Source organism: Pinus tabuliformis, chromosome 1_2 (genome assembly GCF_031772625.1).
Source record: "Pinus tabuliformis cultivar Carrire ecotype Pingquan chromosome 1_2, CPIR1, whole genome shotgun sequence".
NCBI lineage: Eukaryota > Viridiplantae > Streptophyta > Pinopsida > Pinales > Pinaceae > Pinus > Pinus tabuliformis.
Window position 1 is genome coordinate 189,008,515 of NC_142298.1, and position 24,828 is coordinate 189,033,342.

At 38.1% G+C, this 24,828-nt stretch overlaps 1 protein-coding gene across 3 annotated transcripts in view; it reads left to right on the top strand.

Moving 5' to 3' along the window:
* Nucleotides 1–24,828, top strand: part of LOC149205126 (Cyclophilin-like peptidyl-prolyl cis-trans isomerase family protein) — a 454,055-nt gene that overhangs the window by 360,259 nt on the left and 68,968 nt on the right. For all 3 annotated transcript variants that reach the window (XM_089394898.1, XM_089394897.1, XM_089394896.1), the window contains exon 10: nucleotides 1,701–1,823. In XM_089394898.1, the coding sequence (XP_089251024.1) occupies nucleotides 1,701–1,823 (123 nt within the window). The remainder of the gene's footprint in view (nucleotides 1–1,700; nucleotides 1,824–24,828) is intronic.

Below are 24,828 nucleotides of genomic sequence, written 5' to 3' on the forward strand. Positions count from 1 at the left end.
TCCTCCATCAGTGGGAACTAGTTTAACTAACTTTATCTCAATTAAATTGAATTAATTAATTACAACACAAAATAAACTTAACCAGGGCTCCTATAATGTAGGCGACACTCTACATGACTCTAGTTAGACCCTCAACTCGAATTAACTGAGCCAATTAAGTCAAGTTAACTCGTACAAGTTGTCTTGTGATGTGGAATTACAATTTTATTCCTAATTTAATTCAAGCACAAAATTAAATTAGTATTTTCTTGTTGCATTTTCAATACTTCCTAACATATGATATGTAAACAAGTGACCATGCTTATATATGGGAGGGTTATCATAAGGCCATATTCCGTGCTTCCAACCCTAAGCGGAGGAACAGTTCTTTGGTCAACCCCTCAATCAACAAGTACAAGTGAGCAATGGCAACCCTAAGGGGAGTAATAGTCCTTTGGTCAACCCCTCAATCAACAAGTACAAGTGAGCAATGGCATGGTATGGGTTTTACTTCATGGAGGATGCTACAATCTTGTACTAGTTATGAAATTCAAGCATCCTTTAGCATTATGATGTGAAGAGGGAGCAATCATTGGACTTGAGTTACCCCTTTTCTTGGCCTATTTTTACCACCCCTCTTGTGCACTTTTTTCTTCATTGATTTTCCTTTTCTCTTGTGGATATAACTTGAGTTACAAACTTTCATTGATTCATCATTGACTCCTTAAAGATGAAGCGTTTCATTGCACATCGGATTGGAATATTCAAAGTTCCTTTCATTTAGATAGTTCATGTATTAGCTCGGAATTGGATGAGGGCTAATGAGGGGGTAGAGGTTAGACTCAACTCTTCGGGGAACAAGCTAATAGGAAAATTCCATGACATCGTCTTGCAATGGGTTAGAACTGGCAAAAGTGAAAATTCTTTGAAAACAATCTTCACATATTTGTTTGGTTTCCTTCTCATCTTTTGTAAGGTTACCACCAGGTTCTTGTAAGGGAAAGATTCTCTCAAACTTGTGTTTTTGGTTTAGTTGTTGATATATATATATATATAAGAAATTCATGAAGTGAGCATATTAATATTAGGGCCGTGATCCATCATAAATATGTAAAATAAATTATTAACTATGGAAAACTTTTACGTAATCACATAGTACATATGAAAGCAGTGGAGTGTTCCCAAAGCATCTTTAAGAAGAGAGTAGCATTTATATTGCATCATAATATTTTGTGATAGCTAATTTTGTAGTTTTTTAAAATCTTTGGTTCATACATTCTACCACTTCAATTTTACAGTTTATTTCACACAATAAGGTGTAGGCGATTTTAAAATGTTATTTAGGAGGAATAATATTTCCTTTCTTTATGATGCTTTTGAGATCAAATCATCATAATAAGATAAATTGAGAGCATACTAGTATCATCATAGATGTAAGATCACAAAACGAGAGCTGAAATAGATGAAATTTCATTCCAGATATCCATGAATTGCTAAAATACATAGAATGAAAGTTTGTTTTTTAATATGTAATAACAATCAGGATTTTTATATTTGGAGATATGAGATGAAGTTAGCGTACAATGTTCAGGGCATGTTACGTTGAAATTAATATTTTAGAGTAATTGGTTAATTTTTCAGTAATAAGATAGTTATGTTTATGTAAATTTGCTAAATCATGCCCTTTCTTCTAATAATTTTGATTTGAAATTTTATTGAAGGATGGCGAGCTACCTGTACTCCCCTTATCTGTATATGGAGCAATTGCAATGGCACACAACCCAATATCAGAGGACTACTCATCACCATCACAATTTTTCTTTTATCTATATGACAAGCGCAATGTAAGCCCATCTAAACCTTGAAGGTTGATAACCACTATTGAGTATAATTTTTGATAATGTGCTACGTTTTGGGGTCTACTTCTTCTAGCGTTCCAATTTTTCTTAATTTTTCTGAACTAAGAGAAACATCAAACATTGTCATTAAGATATTTAATTTTGATGGGGAATTTGATGATATGGCAAGAGACACCCCTTAATAGATAATGCTTGTAGGCATATATGATGGGGCATAGTCCATGCGATGGGAAATATTATTGTAGAATAGTGAATATTTTAATGTATTTCACATTTCTATGCACTTCCTATATAAGCTTTCTTGTGCATCTTTCTATGTTTTGTAGAAACTTCTGTCACTTCGAGTGTTTCCACCCTTTACCCGTATGAGTTCTCATGTCATTTGGCTTTGTCCAATGATGATCCTAGATCTAGTCTCCTGGAGAGTCACCACCTCTTACCCTCTACTAGATTTACTCTCTTCAACAGGCTTCAGATTTGTGTGCTCATCAATTGGTTTCAGCTTTAGATTTATCTTTGCAGTCGAAATATCTTTTCACTGGTGTGGCTGATTACAGTGAAACTAGTGCCCATCAGATGCAAACTTTTGATTCCATTCCCAGAATGGGATCATGATAGCAGTTTTATGCAGTGCTAAAACAATTACACCTTCACGAAATCAGCCTTCAATATTTGTTGGAACCTGTAATGTCCCAAATACAAAATTTTTGGGCTTCCTCGATATTTTAACTCAAAATTTCTTCAGACAGAACTTTCATTCATAAACAAAAGATTGCCATGTAAAATTCAACACCATAGAACTGTAAATAACAATAATGAGCAGAAATAATCTCAACTTTATTCATAATATATAAACTGGGGTTACATGCACATACAACCAAAAGAGTTGAGATGAAAAGTTGGCCTCCAAGATAATCTACTGCACCGCTATGCTGGCCCTCCAAACTGAACTGAACTGTATTGTTGAGCTCTCTTGTGAATTCTGGATGAATTCACCAAGGGGAGATGGGTACTCACCCAATCTCATTGAATCACTCGAGGGTTTCCATCCTGGGGCTACCAACGGAGTAGAAAACTAGGTTCTCAACCTCTCATACAAGAAACAATATCAAATCCAAGATGTCCTCCAATGGCCTCCTCCTCCTCTTTTATAGATCTGATGGACCCCTCTAGAACCTCCTATTCTATTACTATTTTAATCATAGAGCACTTTTCCCTCTTTTATTTCAATTAAAATATTCTTTTTAATGTGAGAATAGGGTAAATTGGCCTCCATGTCTCCTCAGGTCACTGAAACTCACATCTAACTATCCCATCCTGTAGATCTTCTCGTTCTGGTACCAACGAGCTATTACACTAAGGTGTTATGTCGAGTATTCCTCCCGAAAAGCCACCTTAAACGTAATTAATTGAGTGAGGCCCAATAATAAATCCATTTTTTTAAATTTGTCGGAATGCACCAAAACGAAAGGCAAACTGTGCGGATGATGGAATATGCCAAACAAATGCCATCAAACCTCACAGAAACTCCTCAAAGCCCCTCCAAAATCCCCTGGGCCTGCTGATGACACCAACATGCACTTGTGACTTGTCTACCCCCAACTTTGAAGGTCCATCCTAACCATGTCATAAGGAACACCAGAAAAAGAAATATTACAAATCCTCCCACCCCAAGATTGCTTGTCTTCAAGCAATCCAAACCTGTGGACCAATCTGGTGGCCCAACGCAATTGAGACCTAATACCCAGATCCCATACAAACCACTGGGTGATACCATGCCTCTCTGCAACCCAACTAGGAATGGATCCCTTAATCCCCAGATCCCAGACTAAACTCTGACTCGTCCTGCCATCCACAGATCCCCCTGGATCCCAATGCCACCATGGCAAATCATCAGCACCTGTATCCCATGGCTCCAACTGTGCCCCCTCTTTGGTTGTATATGTTGCTCCATCAATTGAATACCAACTCATCACTTCTCTCCAATCCAACCCCTGACACAAACCAATGCCAATCCTACTCTGTTGATGTTGGGCTGGAATGCTGAAGAGTTGTCGGCCTACATCCCACTGCCAACTAAAACATGCAATATCCTTCACATCTAAGGGTTCCTGTTGCACTATGTCCTTGACTAGAACTATCACCCCATCAAGAGGGTACCAACTCATGATCTCCTGTCGATCCAACTCGTGAGAAGAATGGACACCTATGTATAGAACAAATTTGCTAGGTGGATGTTGGTCCATGCTCAACTCCTGTCGCTCTGACCTATCAATCAACAAGGAAAACTTTACCCTTCTCTCTCAGAAGGATAAAGGTGGGCAATGGTGTTGCAAGCCCTGTATATGTACTCCTCGAGAGGGTTGTTGCCAATATATACTACAACCTTGTTGGCTTATAATACACTTGCCAACTCCTGACCAATGGTTGGACCAAAGGACAATTTCTCATCATCCTCCATCATGGGCTCAACACTATGTTGCAAGAAACGTGGGGGGGAGGTGCGTTTCCGGCCGAAAACGGGGGCGAAACGCGGAAACGCATTTGGTACGGCCATGAAACGTGTTTCCGGCCGTACTGCCACGTTTCCCGAAACGGAAACGTGGCCAGTACGGCCGGAAACGCGTTTCACGGTCGTACAACCCACGTTTCCCCAAAAACTTGTGTTTTTTTTTAATTTGTTTTTTAATTTTTTTTAGGCTGTCTAGTGAGTTCTAGAAGCCTGTCTAAACTTATAAAAGAGAAGTTTGTTTCATTCTCTCATCACACTATTCAGCAAGTCGTTTCTCTTGGAGACTGGCAGTTGTTTAAGCTAAGGTGTTTTGAGCAGTGAGCAAAGTAGATTTCAGCAGCAGGAGAAAGAGATTTCAGCAGCAAGAGAAAGAGATTTCAGCAGCCACAGATTTGGCTCAGCTACAACCATATTTCTCTTCTCTTTTCTGGCATTTTGGAGTAGTTTCAGCCACAAAAAATTAATTTGGGTAAGCCACATTCATTTTGTTAGTTTTTTCTTACTATTTCTTCAATTTTTCTAGGGTTTATGCAGCCAGAAATATGGAAAACGTTTTTTATTTATGGATTTGTTTTTTAAATTTATTTTTGCAGCAGATTTGGCTCAGCTACAACCATATTTCTCCTCTTTTCTGGCATTTTAGGGTAGTTTCAGCCACAGAAAATTAATTTGGGTAAGCCACATTCATTTTGTTAGTTTTTTCTTACTATTTCTTCAATTTTTCTAGGGTTTATGCAGCCAGAAATATGAAAGACGTTTTTTATTTATAGATTTGTTTTTTAAATTTATTTTTGCAGCAATGGCTTCCAGCCAAAGTGCAGCTGCAAGTTCAAGCCCTAGGGCCAACCCAAGGGCTGAATATTATCCTCTTTGGAGGCATGTGACGAAGCTTCAAAGATGTGGAGGTGGTGGCTCATGGGAATGGCGATGCAATCTTTGCAATAATCCGTACAAGGGCTCCTACCCAAGAGTGAAGGCACATCTATTGCATGGAGGAGGACAGGAGGTTTCAGGTTGCACAAAAACAGCAGATCCATTGGCAAGGAGGGCATATCAAAGAGAGCAAGATGAGGCGGATGGTACTAAGAGAAGGCATGATAACCTTACTCAAGCTCCATCTAACATTGAGCCAAGGATTGTAGCTGAAGCAAGAAAGAGGAGAGTTGGTCACACTCAACAACATGAACAACCAGCACCCAAAAATACCAGAGGCCTAGGGGCATCCCCTTCAGTTCAGGACAGCAGAATTGCTAGATTGGTGAATGTGCAAGCAAGAGAAGAAACTGATTCCAGAGTGGCTAGGTGCATTTATGCATGTGGTATCCCATTCAATGTTGTTCGCTCTCCTTACTGGCAAGATATGATAAGGGCAGTTAACAAAGCTCCTCAAGGGTACAAGGGGCCCAACTATGAGAAAGTCAGAACCCAGCTTCTTAAAAATGAGAAGGACCTTGTGGAGGAAATTTTAGCTCCAATTCGTTCTTCTTGGAATAGCTCTGGGGTTACCATAGTCTCAGATGATTGGACAGATATAAGGCGCAGACCATTGATAAATATCATTGCCACTTCCCCCAAAGGAGCAATGTTTATCAAGGTAGAAGACTGCTCAGGAGAGGTGAAAGATGCACAGTTCATTGCTGATGTTATTATAAAAGCTATTGAACAAATAGGGCCTAACAAGGTGGTGGAAGTTATCACGGATAATGCACCAGTTTGCAAAGCTGCAGGTTTAATTATTGAGGGGAGGTATGACCACATCTTTTGGACACCATGCATTGTCCATAATCTGAATCTGATCTTAGAGGAGATCGACAACAAAGTTTCCTAGATAAAGGAACTCACAGGGGAAGCAAGGGAGATTATCAAATTCATCACCAACCACCACCAGTCTCAGGCCATATTTCGAGAGTACTCCAAATTGGAGTTGTTAAAAGTTGCTGAGACAAGATATGCCTCAAACTTCGTGATGTTGCGCCGCCTTGTTGAGGTTAAGCATGCATTAGTTTCTATGGTGGTGAGTCAACTTTGGATTGAGTGGAGACAAGCAGATTCAGAGCGGGGATCTATGGTGCGTAGATTGTGCCTTGATGAGGATTGGTGGAGCAAGGTAGATTTCTTGCTAAAGTTCACAACCCCTGCATTTGAGCTTCTCCGGAGTGTTGATACTGACCAACCTTTCTTGGGAGAGGTATATGATGGCATGGATTCCATGGTTGAGAAAACTATGGAAATCATTTCGCAAGAGTCTCCACAACTTTTTTTTGTTGATGATCATTTTGCTGGTTTGATCAAGAAAATCATTGTTGATAGGTGGAACAATTTCAATACTCCATTGCACACTTTAGCACATGCTTTGAATCCCAAATTTTATGATGAGGAGCTTATTGCTCAAAGCAATGGGAAGAGGAAGGCACCCCATAAGGATAGAGAGGTGGCTAATGGGGTGAAAAAGGCCCTTATGAGAATGTTTCCTCCTCATCTACATAGGGAGGTAAAGGAGGAATTTGCCAGTTTTGCTGCAGGAATAGATGATTATGCAGATATATCAGCTTTGGAGGAGAGAAGCACCATGAATCCAGTTAGGTGGTGGATTTGTCATGGAGCAAATGGTGTACATTTGCAAAACCTTGCCATTCATATTCTTTCACAAGTGGCAAGCTCTTCATCAGCAGAAAGGAATTGGAGCACTTATGGTTTTATTCATTCTGTGAAGCGCAATAGGTTGGGCTCACAGAAAGTAGAGGATCTTGTTTATGTGCACTCCAACCTTCGCCTTGCATCTCGTAGGGGTCCAGAATACAACAGTGGTCCTTCTAAAGAATGGGATGTGGATGCAGAAAATCCTGATTTGGAGCTCTCTCTTGCTGCCCTGAATATTGAGGCCGAATCTGGAAGTGGAATTGGTGCATCATCTTCTTCAGCACCACCATCCAATGTTGAGCATTGTGCTGCTTCTATTTTTGATGAGAATTGTTATGATGAGGATTAGTCTTTTGTCTCTATAGTTCTTGCAGCCTTATAGTCTTTGTTGTACTTGCAGCCTCATATACTAATATAAATAAAGGCTGATTTTGAGATTTTGCCCTTGGATATATAATAAAGGTTGCTTTGGGATTTTCCTATATTTTTATTTTCATTATGTGATCATTCATGACTCATGAGTAAATGTGATGTAAAGTTAATCTTAATGTTTAAATGTAATAAATTATAATGTATCATTAATGCTTTATGATTGCACATATATATAATAATTTTTAAATATTTTTAATATATATACATGTATATATATATATATATATATATATCGTGTTTCCCCGTTTCCTAAATTTGGGGAGGTCGCGTTTCGTATCGCTTCCCGTTTCGGAAACTCGTTTCCGTTTCCCCGTTTCGTGCAACTTAGGCTCAACATGAGCCACTAGCTGGCCCTCCACACATGGCCTATCACACACACTGTGCATATCATACTCCTAATCTAACCCATGTTCCACCATATGCTGCTCATGCTGAATCATCATGGGTGACCCATCTCCCTGAATGTCCCCTATGGGGTCTACTGATTGCTCACAAGAATATGTACATAGGTCGTTGTCAACAACTCTATACAGTTGGTCATGCTCCTCGAGGGTGTCCTCATAAGAACCCATGGACTCAACTAAAGAAGAATCCTCATCTGGAAAGTCAGAAGGATCCTCCTCCTGATCTACCTCAGTCATCTTTGTTGTATCACCCAAGCATGAGTGATCAAGTCCCCAAGGCTTCTTGCAGGTGAAGCAAAGACCTTTTCTCCTCAGCTCATTCCTACTGCATGGATGGTCACCACAAATCCTCTGCAACTCTTCCTGGGTTAGTTGCCTTCTAAAGAACCTCATGTTTTGCTCAACCACCCCTTTAGCGAGCTCATAGGCAGCTGGTGAGACAACCTACGTCTTCCTCCAAATGGCTAACAATTTTGTTTGCAGTTGCTTGCGAATCATGTCACCCTCGACTAATAATGAAGATAAGATATCTTGCATGTTGGCTTTTACCTCCTCAAGGTGATGCTCTCTGATGTTGGTGAAGAAGAATTGGCACATCTAAAGGATTAGATCATCCTGCTCCAGATCAAGCATGACTACATAGGATTTGATTTTGGCCATAGTGTCTAAGATCATACGCCTTCTATCAAAGTTTGAGCTCTGGGTGTCATGCAGTCCTGAATAGAATTCTACAATCAGATGAAAGATCCTCTTCATGATGTCATCATTATAGGGAGGAAAGGGTGCTACTATCCTCAAAATATCGTTGAAACAAGAGGCAATTATAAGTTTCACTCTCTCCTCTGGATGCTCCAAGAATTTGGCTTGTACCAATGCAAGCATAGCTGGCTCCAGAGCCCAATTTAAACTCCAATCAGATTGCTCCACCTTGGAAAGACAGGATTCCAGCTTTTCCAATGTGAGAAGGTCATTTTCTGATCTTCCAGTCTTTAAGTCCAACCCAAGTGCATAAAGCCAATTTCCCACTTCTTTTTCCTTCTGTAAGTCCCTTTGTTGCTTCTGCCTTAGCATATTATGGACCTTTTTAGAAAAAGGTCTGTTGTTTTGCTTTATTTCTTGGTGCAAAGAAGAACCAAGTAATGTCTTAAATTGTTGTTGCTCCCATCTTCTCTCTAAGTTATTAAGGGCATTTTTGAGGTCTTCTAGGGTCTTTTCAATACCCATTCTTCTTGTAAATACCCTAGAAAAACTTCTGATCTTTTTTCAAAAATAATTTCTGAGTTTGTATAAATTTTTCTATGAGACTTTTCTTCAAACAGTTTGTGCTAAAACTGCCGTAGATGTTTACTATAAAAAATTTATTTCTGGGAAATGACTGACATGAACCAACAAACTCATCGAAACACCCATAAACCCTTTATGACAACTCAGAAATTATTACATTGGTGATACATGATTATATAACCCACAAAAAATACCCCTCACATTAAAATTTGAACATACAGTAAACAAAACAGAAGTGATGAACCTGGTATTTAGAGGCAGCCACCAATAAGGGATGCATACAACAATATCCATTTATTTGTAGCGCGTCCAGCATTTGATGAAGTCTTTCATTTCCCAGTGGTGAAGATATGGCTCAAATTCCGACGTATGATCATCCAGTAGTGATCTTTTCCTTCAACACATACCAATCACTAGGAAGATAATACCAGTAGCTCCTACGCTCTGCCAAAAAATCTGATTGGATGTGCAAAAATGGTGTTGCTGGTCCTTGTCGCCTTCATAGCTCTGGTGCAATATTTTCCTGTGGCTATTGCATGCTATAGGGCTCCCTTCACACCCACGTCCTTCAACACAATGGTCTCAGTCTTCGAAACTAGTTTAGATAGTAGCCTAAGTGTGCCAAGCACGTATCAATTAAAAATTTGACCCAGCACGTCCAACAAGCAGCAATGCCCCACGGTCTTTATAAATTTTATTTTCAAATTCACTGTTCAGTTTCACTTTCCCAATGTTCGGTTCAACAATTCGTTCCTTCTGAGATTGCCTTTGGACACCCACACAAACAAGATTGTGTGTAATACGATCAGCGGGTATGAAGCCATGTCCTGTTCATAAATGATGGTAGTCACCCACATTGGTATACGCATTTACCCAGCCAATAGGAAACTCTAGAATCGAGCCTCCTAGACAAATCATTCAACCTCAATGCATAGACTTCACTGGCTCCCAAATAGAGGTAAACACGTTCCAAAATAACCACAACTCGTCCTTTTGCTCCAGGAGAACACCATTATGCACAACAACTATCTTTTGAAATGGCGACTCCCTGTGAAAATAATCTCGTGCTTCTGTTGGGCAGAACTTGTCTCTTTGCTCCAGGAGAACACCAATACCCACAACAGATATCTCTTGAAATGGTGTCTCCCTGTGAAAATAATCTCATGCTTCTGTTGGGCAGAACTCGTCCCTTTGCTCAGATCTATTCTTGGTCTTCCATTGATAAATTTTCTAGGCGCTCAACTAGGCAAAATCAACCTCAACATTTTCATGTCCCACACACTATCACAACGGCCAAGATTTTCCCTGGTGCAATTAACTTGGTCTTCTGAATAGCAATTGAAAGTTGGACTTAGCTTGATTTCCCTACAAATAATCAATTGCTCCAATTCGAAATTTTTTCTCTACACATGCTAATGGGGCTAGGTCTCCTCATCGAATTCGCCGTAACTTGCAAATACCGACTCGATTTTTTAACAAATCGTTTGGCCCTGTTGACCACTAGAGTGGCACCTGATGATTATATGAAGATTCCATGCCCAAGGATGATCTAGAGGACACTTGTACCATCAAATATCACCAGTCAATAGAGTTTTTTAATTCTACTTCTATTTTCTCATCATCTTTTTTATATCTAGATTCCACACCCTGTGGGGAATTGTAATAAGTGATACTAGTAATGATGAATTTTGAGTATGTAACAGGCCTAGTATGTTGGGACTCGATCAGCAAACGAATACACCTTGGAGTGTTTTTTTAATCTGATTGATTACCCCTTCTTTTTCAAAGGCGGATAATTTTCTGGGTTTTTTCACTCACCTTTTACCACAATGTCAGGGCGACAGTTTGAAGGTTGAGCCTCTAACATCTCTTAGTCTCTAGAGTCAATGTATATTACCATACTAGATCACAAAAAAAAAATTCATGGAATTTGGTTAGGTCTAGGTAGTCATTTTTTAATTTTTTAGACTTTTCGCACTGCGAAAATTGAAATAAAAATTGTATTTGTAATGTAATAAATGATGTCCAGAGAAGTTGTATGGGGTATGAGTAATGAAATTTGCTTCTCTCACCCTCAACTTTCTACTATGACACACTTTGACGGATTAAAAATGTGTTTTGAACCCTCAAAACCCACTTTTCCTAAGTTTAGTGGGAAATTTGGCAATTAATTAAGCCAAAAATTAAATAAATGTAGAAAAATAAATATCCACACATGCTAAATGTTGCGGAAATGAGGTGGAAAATTATGGAGGAGTTAAAGTGAAGTCCCAAGGTGATGTGGACTCCCAAAATCAAGGAAAGGACGTGCTCAAATAAAATCAATTTTTTTGCATTAAATGAGAAAGTTAATTACTTGGAAATTCGAATTTGTGAAGTTAATGCACATTTAGGAGGATTTGGGAGAATATTTGGTGGAGACTTTTGTGGAAAATTGTCCCCACATGGGTTACCAGCCATATACGCTTGTCATTCCATCATAAAATTCGAATTTGGCACATAAGGGAAGAAGAAAATGATGTCCACTTGCCAGAGTTCGATTTTTACACTTGACATTGGAGCTCCATTCAACAAATTCGAATTTCTCTTTGGGATTATCACCTCATGCCACTTGTTTAATCACTTTTAAAGTGGGATTAGCTCCCACAGTTCTATATAATAGAGACATGAACTCTCATTTGTATCATATTGTTACTAGCTATTGTGCTTGTGGAAGCGTTGGTGCCTTGTACACTTCCAAAAATATCAATAAAGAATTTGGGGTTTCATTCATGAAGTGTTTCTCCTTTGGGAGTGTGATGCATTGTTGATCATTGTTTTGTAGAGGGAACATCTTGTTGGGATCACAGAATCAAGCGTGAGGTCGCAGTCTTTGGAGAGACCAACCCACTATTGATACATTCTTAAAGGAGCTCTCATTTGTTTTTTGAGCCTTCATAATCTTATCTTACAAAGTGGTTTTGCAGGGGTTTTGGCACATAGCTTGTACACAAGACGAGCACTTCTATATTTAAATCTCTTTTAAAAAACATTGTACTTCATTTTTTTCATTTGCTATCTAAGAGCTTGAAGATGGCTAAGCAAACACGAGAGTTTACTCTCACTCTTTAGCTTAGCCTTTGTAAATTATAAGTGTACATATACATTTTATCTTGTTGATTTTTCACTAATATTTAATTTATTTTGCAGTCATTGTTTGGATTGTTTGTTAACTCTTGTGTGGCAAATTTTGAAGAGCAACCTCCCGCAACATCTGACAAGTGTTTGCAGGACCTTTGGTAAATGTTGGGGGTTTGATTTCCAAGGATGTCGTAAGCCCTTTTCAGGCTTAATTTGGCCAAGTTGAGTTCATTAGAGGGCTGCCCATTTTCCTCTCTAAGCCATGGGCATTTGGAGGAAACTCACACCTTGTTTCCCTTGCACAAGTTTTGTGAGATCTTGTCACTACTTTCTCAAGAAAGTAGGTCTAGTGTCCAAGTTTCAAGCAATTATTGTGAAAACTCTCCTTGAAGTTTAGTTGAGGACTTTGAAGGGCCCTTTTCTCATTGTAATATTAATACAAAATCTAATTTGTTTGTGGGAGCTTGGGATTTCTCCCATGGTATCCTATCTCCCCATTTAGAGGGAGGTTTCTCTTGGGTGGATTGACATTTGCATGGTTTAAGCTTTCATACTTCATTCACTTGCATGCTTGAATTGGGAATTAACACAACTTCACTATCACATTTCATTAAGTTAAAGTTTGTTACAATTTCATTTGAGCTTTGCATTCTCTATCTCATTGTTGCTTGAAGCTACAAGCTTACACTTTACTTTGGGCAATTCATCATTTACATGCAAGCATTTTATATTCTTAACAAACTTTGATTCGTTTCCATTTACCTTGGTAAATTGTTTCATGAGCACTTGAATACATGCTTCATTTCTATGCTACATTGTTATTTTGAATATTGGAGCAATTTATTGTCATTGTCTATTTGAAACAAATTTTATTTTCAAGCAAATTACTTGTACCATTTTAATTCATTGATGAAACACATGCAACACTTGTACGTTAATTTTATTCCTCCAATTGAAGTTATAATTGCAACTTATGTTGAACACTATTTTATTTGCAAGCATTGCAAATCAATCTCTCTTTTGGGAAAAAAACTTACATGCATTTTATCTAGGCATTTTAGTATAGGAAAGCCCCAAGCCTCATTTAAATTTTACCTCCAACATAAGTTGGTTGAAGTAGACATCTTAGGGACCCTCTACTCCTCTATTGACTCCTCACTATGAGATCCATATCTTTGGGCGAGGGTGAGGTCTGAGGATTGAAGAGTTAAATTGTAATCTTGTTGTAGAGATAATTAATAAAATTAACCAAAAGCACTTTCCATTACATTTACTTTACTTGTCTCTTGATAGTTTGAGTTTTCATATGCAGAGTTTATTCCAAAAGCAAGCAGTGTAATCCTTTCAAACAAGTGTTTCCTTTTCATGTTTCAAGTCTAATTGCATATTGATGTCTTGGTTTAGCACTTCCTTTGTTTTACATTTCCAAGTTAACTACTATTTTTTGGGTTTTGGCAAAATATGTTTCACATGTTTTGATCTATAAAGAGTATTATCTCAAAAACATTTTGTATCTTACATAGCTTCTGCTAACAATTTTTGTTTACATTTTAGGGTTACTTTGTTTTCTCTTTTGAAAGCACTGCATTTTAATTTGAGAAAATATATCATTAAATTGTTGAGGAAATTCCTTATAAGGCACTGGTTTTATGGTTTTGGTCATATTAATGATTAACATTGTTATTTCAAGTTGCTCACTTCATATTTTCTCATAAATCCTTAAAAGTAATCCATTTTCACTATAAATCTCCTAGAAACTCACATCTTTTAACTTAACTTTTCATTGGGGACCATCCCCCTTAGCTAACCTAGTTGATAGCTGAAACAAAGAGATTCGGGATTAGTGTGATAACCCCTTCTCTAAGTTTCCCGTTACCAACCACACCTTGTGGGGCTGAAGGCTTTTCTCACTAACTTGTAGGTGGGTGTTGGTGGCAAGGTCAACATCTTTTCTGCCGTTGCCAGGTACAAGTCTTCTTGTACCTAGGAAATACGACTAACTTTTGGTTTTTTCATGTTGGAATTTAGACTTAGATTCATGTTCAAGTGGCGACTCCATTTATTCATTTTCTACAAGGATTCTTGCTTGAAGCTTGCTTCTTGTAAATTTCTTGTTAATCTTGGACAGGAGCCTCTCTTTGGTATCCATTTGCTCTTTCAGGGTCAAGAGAGCATGACATCATGAATGATTTGTTCGCCCCTTGTGATTTTACTAACATTTCAGGCTATCCGAATTTCATTCTGGATGAAGCCATTGAGGCTGTTAAAGTGTTGCCTAGTTTTCTAGGTAACAATGCCATCAGTATTGAAACTCATCTTAGGAATTTCCACCTTTGTGTGAGAAAATAGTGCCATGATATTAACCATGAGGATGTTAAAATGAGACTTTTTATCTTTTCATTAGATGGCAATGCTATGGATTGGTTCATAGACTTACCTGCTAACAATTTCGATTCTCTCTAATCAATCATTGATGCCTTTGAAGAAAAATATGAAGATGAAAGAAAGATCAAAGCGAAAACTGATGAGAATGATAAGGATCTCATCAAGGAGTTGACTCGAATGATTAAGGATATGCAATTCAACCAAGCTCAACTCATTAAGACCATGGAGGAAAATTATGCACAAGCAATAAAAGCCATGGAAGTCAGTCATTCTAATCAAATGGCCAGTTTTCAAAACAAGTTGCTCACCATGGAAGAAAAAGAAGTACAATTAATCAAAACATGTGAAACATACCTTGCCAAGGAAATAAGTGTTATGAAGGCTAATCAAGTCACTTTTCAAAATAGGTTGGATGAAATGGAAAGATTACAGGTACAAAAAATCCAGCTTAGGTTAGATGACGAATGGGAAAAGAACAAAGAAACAAATCATAAACCTCCCAATCCACTGAAGCAATATTCATCTCATTATGAGGAGGTCATTTACTCTATTGAAAAATGGATAATTGATGGAGACTTGGATAGGAAAGAAACTAATGGGAATCAAGTTTATATTTGTGAGATATATCCATCACCCATGTCAGAGCAGAAGCAAAGTGGACAAAGGAAGGTCAAAGAAGTCTTGGATACTTTGAAATTTCCATCAAAGCATCTTCAAGATCGGGAAAAAATGTCTACTTTGATCACCTCAACATCAACAACACAATCTATTAAGAAGAAAAGAAAAAAGCGGAAAGGATTTGGTAAACCTGACGGCCATGTACAACACAGTGTCAGGATTGATCAAAGTCCTCATATATTCAGAATTGGACAGGGCAGATCAGAAAAGTAGCCCATGGATATACCTGAAAGTAAGCAGGTTCTTAGTAGGAACTTCATTGAGGACATTTGATGCCATGGGGCATCTTTCTGTATCTTATTTCTAACCTTATCCCTCATCATTTTATTTCATGAATAATTTTAGAATAAATTTCCATTGCTTCATTTATGTACTTGATATTTTTGAATGGATACTATTGATATATGTCTTTTGTTGGTGGATGCAGATTCTAGGTTCTTGCACACTATCACTTCATATCTAGCATGCATCCCCACATGGAGCCAAATGTTGACCACTGGAGTGGCACCTAATGATTATATGAAGACTCCATGCCCAAGGATGATCCAGAGGACACTTGTACCATCAGATATCATTAGCCAACAGAGTTTTTTAACTCTACTTCTATTTTCTTATCATCTTTCTTGTACCTAGATTCCACACCCTATGGGGAATTGTAATAAGTGATACTAGTAATAATAAGTTTTGAGTATGTAATAGGCCTATTATGTTGGGACTCAATCAACAAACAAATACACCTTGGAGTGTTTTTTTTATCTGATTAGTTATCCCTTCTTTTTCAGAGGCGAATAATTTTCCGGGTTTTTTCACTTACTTTTTACACCAAAGCCTGGTTGACGGTTTAAAGGTTGAGCCCCTAACATCTCTTAATGTCTAGAGTCGATGTATATTATCATACTAGATCACATAAAAAAATTTGTGGAAATTGGTTAGCTGTAGGTAGTAATTTTTTAATTTTTTAAATTTTCCGCACTTCGGAAATTGCAATAAAAATTCTATTTGGAATGTAATAAGTGATGTCTAGAGAAGTTGTATAGGGTATGAGTAATGAAATTTGCACCTTTCACCCTCAACTTTCTTCTATGACACACTTTGACGGGTTAAAAATGTGTTTTGAACTCTCAAAACCCATTTTTTCTAGGTTTAATGGAAAGTTTGGCAGTTAATTAAGCCAAAAATTAAATAAATGGAGAAAAATAAATATCCACACATGCTAAATGTTGTGGAAATGAGGTGGAAAATTATGGAGGAATTAAAGTGAAGTCCCAAGGTGATGTGGACTCCCAAAATCAAGGAAAGGACATGTGCTCAAATAAAATCGAATTTTTGTCATTAAATGAGAAAGCTAATTACTTGGAAATTCGAATTTGTGAAGTTAATGCACATTTAGGAGGATTTGGGAGAATATTTGGTGGAGACTTTTGTGGGAAATTGTCCCCACATGGGTTACCACCTATATACACTTCTCATTCCATCATAAAATTCGAATTTGGCACATAAGAGAAGAAGAAAATGATGTCCACTTGCCATAATTAGATTTTTACACTTGGCATTGGAGTTTCATTCAACAAATTCGAATTCCTCTTTGGGATTGTCACCTCATGCCACTTGTTTAATCACTTTTACATTGGGATTAGCTCCCATAGTTCTATATAATAGAGCCATGAGCTCTCATTTGTATCATATTGTTACTAGCTATTGTGTTTGCGGAAGCGCTAGTGCCTTGTACACTTTCAATAATATCAATAAAGATTTTGGGGTGTCATTCATGAGGTGTTCCTCCTTTGGGAGTGTGATGAATTGTTGATCATTGTTTTGTAGAGGGAACATCTTGTTGGGATCATAGAATCAAGCGTGAGGGGAAGTCTTTGGAGAGACCAACCCACTCTTGATACATTTTTAAAGGAGCTCTCATTTGTTCTTTGAGCCTTCATAATCTTATCTTACAAAGTGGCTTTGCAGGGGTTTTGGCACATAGCTTGTACCCAAGATGAGCACTTCTAAATTTAAATCTTTTTTAAAAACATTGTACTTCATTTATTTCATTTGCAATCTAAGAGCTTGAAGATAGCTAAGCAAAGACGAGAGCTTGCTCTCACTCTTTAGCTTAACCTTTTGTAAATTGTAATTGTACATATACATTTTATCTTGTTGTTTTTTTTACTAATACTTAACTCATTTTGCAGTCATTGTTTGGATTGTTTGCTAACTCTTGTGTGGCAGATTTTGAAGAGCAACTACCACAACATCTAACAAGGGTTTGCAGGACCTTTGGCAAATGTTGGGGGTTCGATTTCCAAAGATGTCGTGAGCCCTGTTGAGGTTTATTTTGGCCAAGTCGAGTTCACTAGAGGGTTGCCCATTTTCCTCTGTAAGCCATGGACATTTCGAGGTAACTCCCACCTTGTTTTCCTTGCATAAGTTTTGTGAGATCTTGTCACTACTTTCTTAAGAAATGAGGTCTAGTGTCCAAGTTTCAAGCAATTATTGTGAGGACTCCCATTGAAGTTTAGTTGAGGACTTTGAAGGGCCCTTTTCTCTTTGTAATATTAATAAAAAATTGTGGGAGCTTGGGATTTCTCCCATGGTATCCTATCTCCCCATTTAGAGGGAGGCTTCTCTTGGGTGGATTGACATTTGCATGGTTTAAGTTTTCATGCTTCATTCACTTACATGCGTGCTTTAATTGGGAATTAACACAACCTCACTATCACATTTCATTAAGTTAAAGTTTGTTACAATTTCATTTGAGCTTTGCATTCTCTATTTCATTGTTGCTTGAAGCTACAAGCTTACACTTTACTTTGGGCAATAAGCAATTCATCCTTTACATGCAAGCATTTTATATTCTTAACAAATTTTGATTCGTTTCCATTTACTCTGGTAAATTGTTTCATGAGCACTTAAATACATGCTTCATTTTTATGCTACATTGTTATCTTGAATATTGGAGCAATTTATTGCCATTGTCTATTTGAAACAAATTTTACTTTCAAGCAAATTACTTGTACCATTTTAATTCATTGATGAAACACATGCAACACATGTAAGCTAATTTTATTCCTCCAATTGAAGTTATAATTGCAACTTATGTTGAACACTATTTCATTTTCAAGCATTGCAAATCAATCTCTCTTTTGGGGAAAAACTTACATGCATTTTATCTAGGCATTTTAATATAAGAAGGCCCCAAGCCTCATTTAAATGTTAACTTCAACATAAGTTGGTTGAAGTAGAAATCTTAGGGACCCTTTACTCCTCTATTGACTCCTCACTGTGAGATCCATATCTTTGGGCGAGGGTGAGGTCTGAGGATTGAAGAGTTAAATTGTAATCTTGTTGTAGAGATAATTAATAAAATTAACCAAAAGCACTTTCCATTACATTTACTTTACTTGTCTCTTGATGGTTTGAGTTTTCATATGCAAAATCTATTCCAAAAGCAAGTAGTGTAATCCTTTCAAACAAGTGTTTTCTTTTCATGCTTCAAGTCTAATTGCATATCGATGTCTTGGTTTAGCACTTCCTTTGTTTTACATTTCCAAGTTAACTACTAATTTTTGGGTTTTGGCAAGATATGTTTCACATGTTTTATTTATAAAGAGTATTATCTCAAAAACATTTTATATCTTACATATCTTCTGCTAACAATTTTTGTTTACATTTTAGGGTTACTTTTCTTTCTCTTTTGAGAGCATTGCATTTTACTTTGAGCAAATATATCTTTAAATTGTTGAGAAAATTCTTCATAAGGCACTGGTTTTATGGTTTTTGTCATATTAATGATTGACATTGTTATTTCAAGTTGCTCATTTCATATTTGCTCATAAATACTTAAAAGTAATCCATTTTCACTATAACACTCTTCTAGAAACTCACGTCTTTTAACTTAACTTTTCATAAGGGACTACTCCCCTTAACTAACCTAGGAGATAGCTCAAACGGAGAGAGTCGGGATTAGTGTGACAGTCCATTCTCTGAGTTTCCTGTCACCAACCACACCTTGTGGGGTTGAAGGCTTTTCTCACTAATTTGTAAGTGGGTGTTGATGGAAGGGTCAATAGGCCCCAACCATAATACATCACAAAATTTTCAGTTAAATTTGTAATTTGACAAGAAATTACCTTGGTTCCCTTTAAAATAATATTTCCACGATTTTTTTAAAATAATTCTTTTTGTCTTCATAAAGTGTAAAGTTTAGATCCACGGCTCTCAAGGCCCTTCTGGAAATAATGAATAATCATCCCCCATCAACAATTCCACTAACAAATGATATCTAGCCCTTTATATATTAAATAATTTTGGGCAAAGTTATTTGGTTGATTAAAAAAAAACCTTGGCTCCAAAAAAAGATAATAATAATAAGTACAAAACTTTTAACTAAATCTTTATTTGAAGAGTTTTGTCTAACACTTGACATGCAATCATGATCTTCTGCAATAAACTCTCAGGCTAACACGATGCATAGCTCTGATACCACTGTAATGTCCCTAATACAAAAAAGATGGGTTTCCTCGATATTTTAACTCAAAATTTCTTTAGACAGAACTTTCATTCATAAATACAAGATGGCCATGTAAAATTCAACACCATAGAATTGTAAATAACAATAATGAACAGAAATAATCTCAGCTTTATTCATAATATATAAACTGGGGTTACATGCACATACAACCAAAAGAGTTGAGATGAAAAGTTGGCCTGCAAGATACTCTGCTGCATGTTAGTTTTTGGTAGCATCGGATGTGCTCTAGCCATGAAAATTGGTGGAGAGGCTAAGGCACATGAGTTCTAAAGAACCTAGAAATCATTTGGTGAAATTCCACTTGGATTTATTAAAATAATTAATATTTTTAATGGGGTTCCTAATTCTAAACTTCGGAAAATTAAAGTATTAATGTGTATTAATCAAAATATAGGTGAGAATGTTCTAGAAAGCGGATCAAGTCAAGTTTTAATATTAGTTGTTGATTAGAGACTTAATCTTGGTCGTTGAAGTCTCAACGATAAAAGTATAAGAAGAACGTTTGGGGTTCATATAGAAACACACAAAGAGATTGAGAAAATCGATTTTCTAAGGTGAGAAGTTCTAAGGAGGAAAATCGATTGAGGAGATCTTGCAGCAGAGGGGCAGTGAGAATCTAGGAGAAGGAATTTCCGGAGAGTACAAGGCAAAGAGGACAGAAAGATGTCCAGAGGAGAGATGACACTGGCCTACGCAGTGCTGACGCAGAGGTAGCGCAGTTAGTGAGGGGAACTCGAGTTTCTGCTGAGGGAATTTGAAATTCAATTGCCAGAAGCCATGGTGTGAGTATGGGAGGCAAGAAAGTCGATTTCTTAGCCAACAAAGGATCCAGATCAGAGAGGTAGTGTATTACCCAGGAGGGGTGACGCAGGAGTTGCCCAGGGTGACGCAGTTTGATGGAGAGGCCACGCAGAGGGTGATGCAAAGCCTCCAGAGCTGAAGGATCAGTCACTGTTTCTCTAGTGATAGGGTGAGATCATTTCACCAATCTTTTGTCCAATATTTTCTCTGTAAAGGATTGCTAGTTGAGCATCCTAGATTTGTACTCAGAATTTTCTCCTGCATAGTAATAAACCCTCAGAGCTACTACACTAGATTCTCGCATTGGATTTTTCCGGGGACTATTTTGTCCAAAAGTAATTGTGTCCTATGTATATTGTTCTTTGTTCAGTTTTCTGTTTCATGTAATCAAATATTAAAGTAGTGTAGGCTGCAGAAGTAATTTGATTTAGTATTCAGAGAATAACTTGATGAATGAATATTAAAAGCAAGTAGGTGAAGTAGATTCAGATTTGCTGCAGTAGGAGTTCCTTGAGGATTAAGAATTTTCACATGGGATCAGAGGATTGATTTTGAAATAGGAAGAGAAGATCCAGTGCTGAGCAGAGAGGCCAATAGCTGCATTTGACAACAATTTGAATCCCCTTGAAGGGATTGTGCAGTCCTTGCCAGGAAAGCAGGGAATCCAAGGAAGTCTCTCTCTGAGAGAGTCAATAGAGAGGTACAATTTTTGGTTCATGAGATTGCAGAGGCAGAGGGAGTAACGCAAAGCCTCAGCGCATTGTTTGAAGGACGTAGTTTCTGTCGGGGCAGAAATCCGTCGGAAAAGAGCAAAGACACAGTAGGGGAATTTTCTCCTCATAGAACTTTTCTCACCAAAAGTTCGAATTTTTCACTTGCCGGGCAGCAGACTGGTGTTGAGCAATGACTAGAGGATTCAATTCAACAGTTTGGGTGAGATGGCATCACTTGGGCTCAGAGATCAGGAAAGGTTGGAAGGAGCTTCCAACAATGTCATATGGAAGACCAGAATCTTAGTTGTTCTATAGGAGTACAATCTCGAAGACTATGTCAAAAGTGTTGTGTTTGCTCTCGCTGACAATGATCAGAAGAAGTACAAGGCCAAGTAGGGAAAGGCAAAGAGGTTCATACTTGATGGAGTTCAAGATCATGTGGTCTCACACTTGCAAGGCAAAGATACAGCCCGAGAAATGTGGGAAGCTTTGTCTTCACTGTATGAAGGTTTTTCCGAATAGTGGAAAATGTACTTAGAACAAAAGTTGCAGCAGACATTGATGTAGAAGGGAGAAGGGGTTAACTCCTATCTTCAACGTCTTCAGGACACCAGAGACCAACTCGTTGCAATGGGGTCTACTCCTCAGTCTACCCCGATGGTAAGGATGGCCCTGAATGGAGTCTCAGATGAATGATAAGCAGTGTTCCACGGGGACTCGCCCCCCCCCCTTAAGGGTCTAGTTTCCTTGCTCCCCCGCGCTCCGGGGACTCGGGGACGAGTAGGGGACGTTTCCCCACGCTCCCAAAATGGAGGAAACTTAGGGGGACGTGCCAGGAAAACGTTTCCCTTCCCTGAGGGGACGTTTCCCCACGCTCCCAAAAAAATGGCCTTGCTTATAGTTTATGATTTAATAGACCTAAAGTGGTACAAAGCTACTCATGTTCTGTATGGGGATAACGTCTTGTGCTGTCTTTTGGTTTCAACAAGCGTTATTTTAGAGGGTCAGTATCATGGAAATTTGTTGGACCATATAGCACATACATGAATTTTCCCTTTTAAAACTTCTCCTTTTTTTCTCAAGTGATGGCTGGATTACAGTGGGGAGATAACTGGAGTGACAGGCAAAGAATATGAGACATTCAGTTTGTGTTTTTAATTTGCATGACATTTGACATACAAACTATGGAAGCAGCACCTATGTCATGTGGGAAATAATTGGGTGGACTATAGACTAACATGCGTTTACTGCAAGCATGACAAAATACTATGGGTAGCAAGAAATCTCAGGAACTGTCGTTATATATGAATTTATACAGTTACAAAATTTACACAGACCACAGTTGCTCAACATGAATTCTCAGGTCTGAAAATTATTTTCACCTCTGGAATACACTGCTAGTTTGAAGTTTGAACTGCATGGCATTGCTCTAATAAGGTAGACAAATTATCCATGCCATCGTTGGTCACCCAAGTTGGTTTGCAGATGGTCATCCTGCAGTCAATGTCATTTGATAGTAAACTGTCAGAAACTCTTTCATGTGATCTTCTCATCTCTCCTGGAACTAAAACTCTTCTTTCAGCATATGGTGTACTGTCTATATTATATATAATATAACAAACTTTCTAGCTGTTGGATCCAATACAGCTGGACAACCCATTATAGTTGCCCCTTCTACTGCCAATGCAGTGTTCCTGATCTGTTCATTTACCTTTTCACAGAATTCAGTGGCTACCTTATCAAGCTGAAGCTCTCCCTCTGTCTGACCAAAATCTAAATTAGAATTTGACCAAGCTGAATTAGAATTTTAAATTTATTATTTTATATGATATTATAAATTTGGATAATGTTAAATGATATTCATATCAATGATCATGCTTTGCAGTTTTTCAATTCAAACCAAATTGTCATAGTGGACTCAATTAATAAATTATATTTTATATTTATAAATTTTTAAGACCCTAACGCTCCCCCACGTTTCCTAAAAAATGGTAGGGAGCTTTTGCATAGGCCGCTCCCGCACCCCCTCGCTCCCTCGCCCCCTCGTCTCGGAACCTTGGTGGAACATTGATGATAAGTCTTTGTCCAAAGTATATTTGGCAGGGAAAGACTACCTTCATGGGAGGAGATGTGGGCAACTCTTCAACAAGAATAATTAAGAAGGGATCTGGTTAAGGTCAACCTCAATGGCAGCAGTGGGAGTGGCACGAAGACCAAGGAGGAGGAGGAGAATGAAACTCTAGCATCAAAGGGACAACAGAAGCAGAAGCGGAAGAAGGACATTTCGAAGGTGAAATTTTTCAGATGTGGCGAGATGGGCCACTTTGCATCCCAGTGTCCTTTGAAGCAAAAGGATAAGGATGAGAAACATGATCCTAAGGCTGCTCTAGCAAAAATTGATGAAGATGAGTTTGCCATGAGTTCCCACGCATCTCCAGGAGGGAAATGGGGCGATATTGAGCTGTAGTTGGAAGGACTACATGTGGGAAGGATCCTTGAGGAGTCCACCTCTTGGATCAAATCCTTGCTACGGGAGCCCGAAATTCAGCAGTAGTGAGATAGACTTAGTGTCAGATGATGCAGTGGATTGTTTGGAGAGACTGATCAGCGCAGAGCAAGGTTGGCAACAGTGTAGAAGTCAGCAGCAGCACAAAAGATTTAGAGGGTCAAAGACTAGTAGGAGTCAGATTCCAACATTCACATGGTATTATGCTAAACACGTTAGTTCAGTAATTTTAGGTGTTTTTCAGTTGCTTCTCTCAGCAATTGAGTCGCAGTACGAATGCAGTGTTAGCAGTGGCAATGCTAGCAGCATAGCAGATGCAGCATTTGAGAGCGAGCTGTAGTACAGATGCATCAGTGACAGTGGTAGTGTCATGGGTTGCAGTATAGTAGCACAGTGTTTGTGGCAGCAACAATGCAAAAAAGAGATGCTTCAAACACAGAGCAACATGTAGTTGGACATTGTTGCTAGAGCACATTCCTCGCTAAGAGGGAGTGTTAATTGTTGGTAGCATCAGATGTGCTCTAGCCATGAAAATTGGTGGAGAGGCTAAGGCACATGAGTTCTAAAGAACCCAGAAATCATTTGGTGAAATTCCACTTGGATTGTATTTTATTAAAATAATTAATATTTTTAATGGGGTTCCTAAGTCTAAACTTAGGAAATTTAAAGTATTAATGGGTATTAATCAAAATATGGGTGAGAATGTTCTAGAAAGCAGATCAAGTCAAGTTTTAATCGTAGTCGTTGATTAGAGACTTAATCTCAGTCGTTGAAGTCGTAACAAGAAAAGTATAAGGAGGCTTGGGGTTCATTTAGGAACACACACATAGAGATTGATAAAATTGATTTTCTGAGGTGAGAAGTTCTCAGGAGGAAAATTGATTGAGGATATCTTGTAGCAGAGGGGCAGTGAGAATCCGGGAGAAGGAATTTTCAGAGAGTACAAGGTAGAGAGAGGACAGAAAGACATCCAAAGGAGGGCTGATGCTG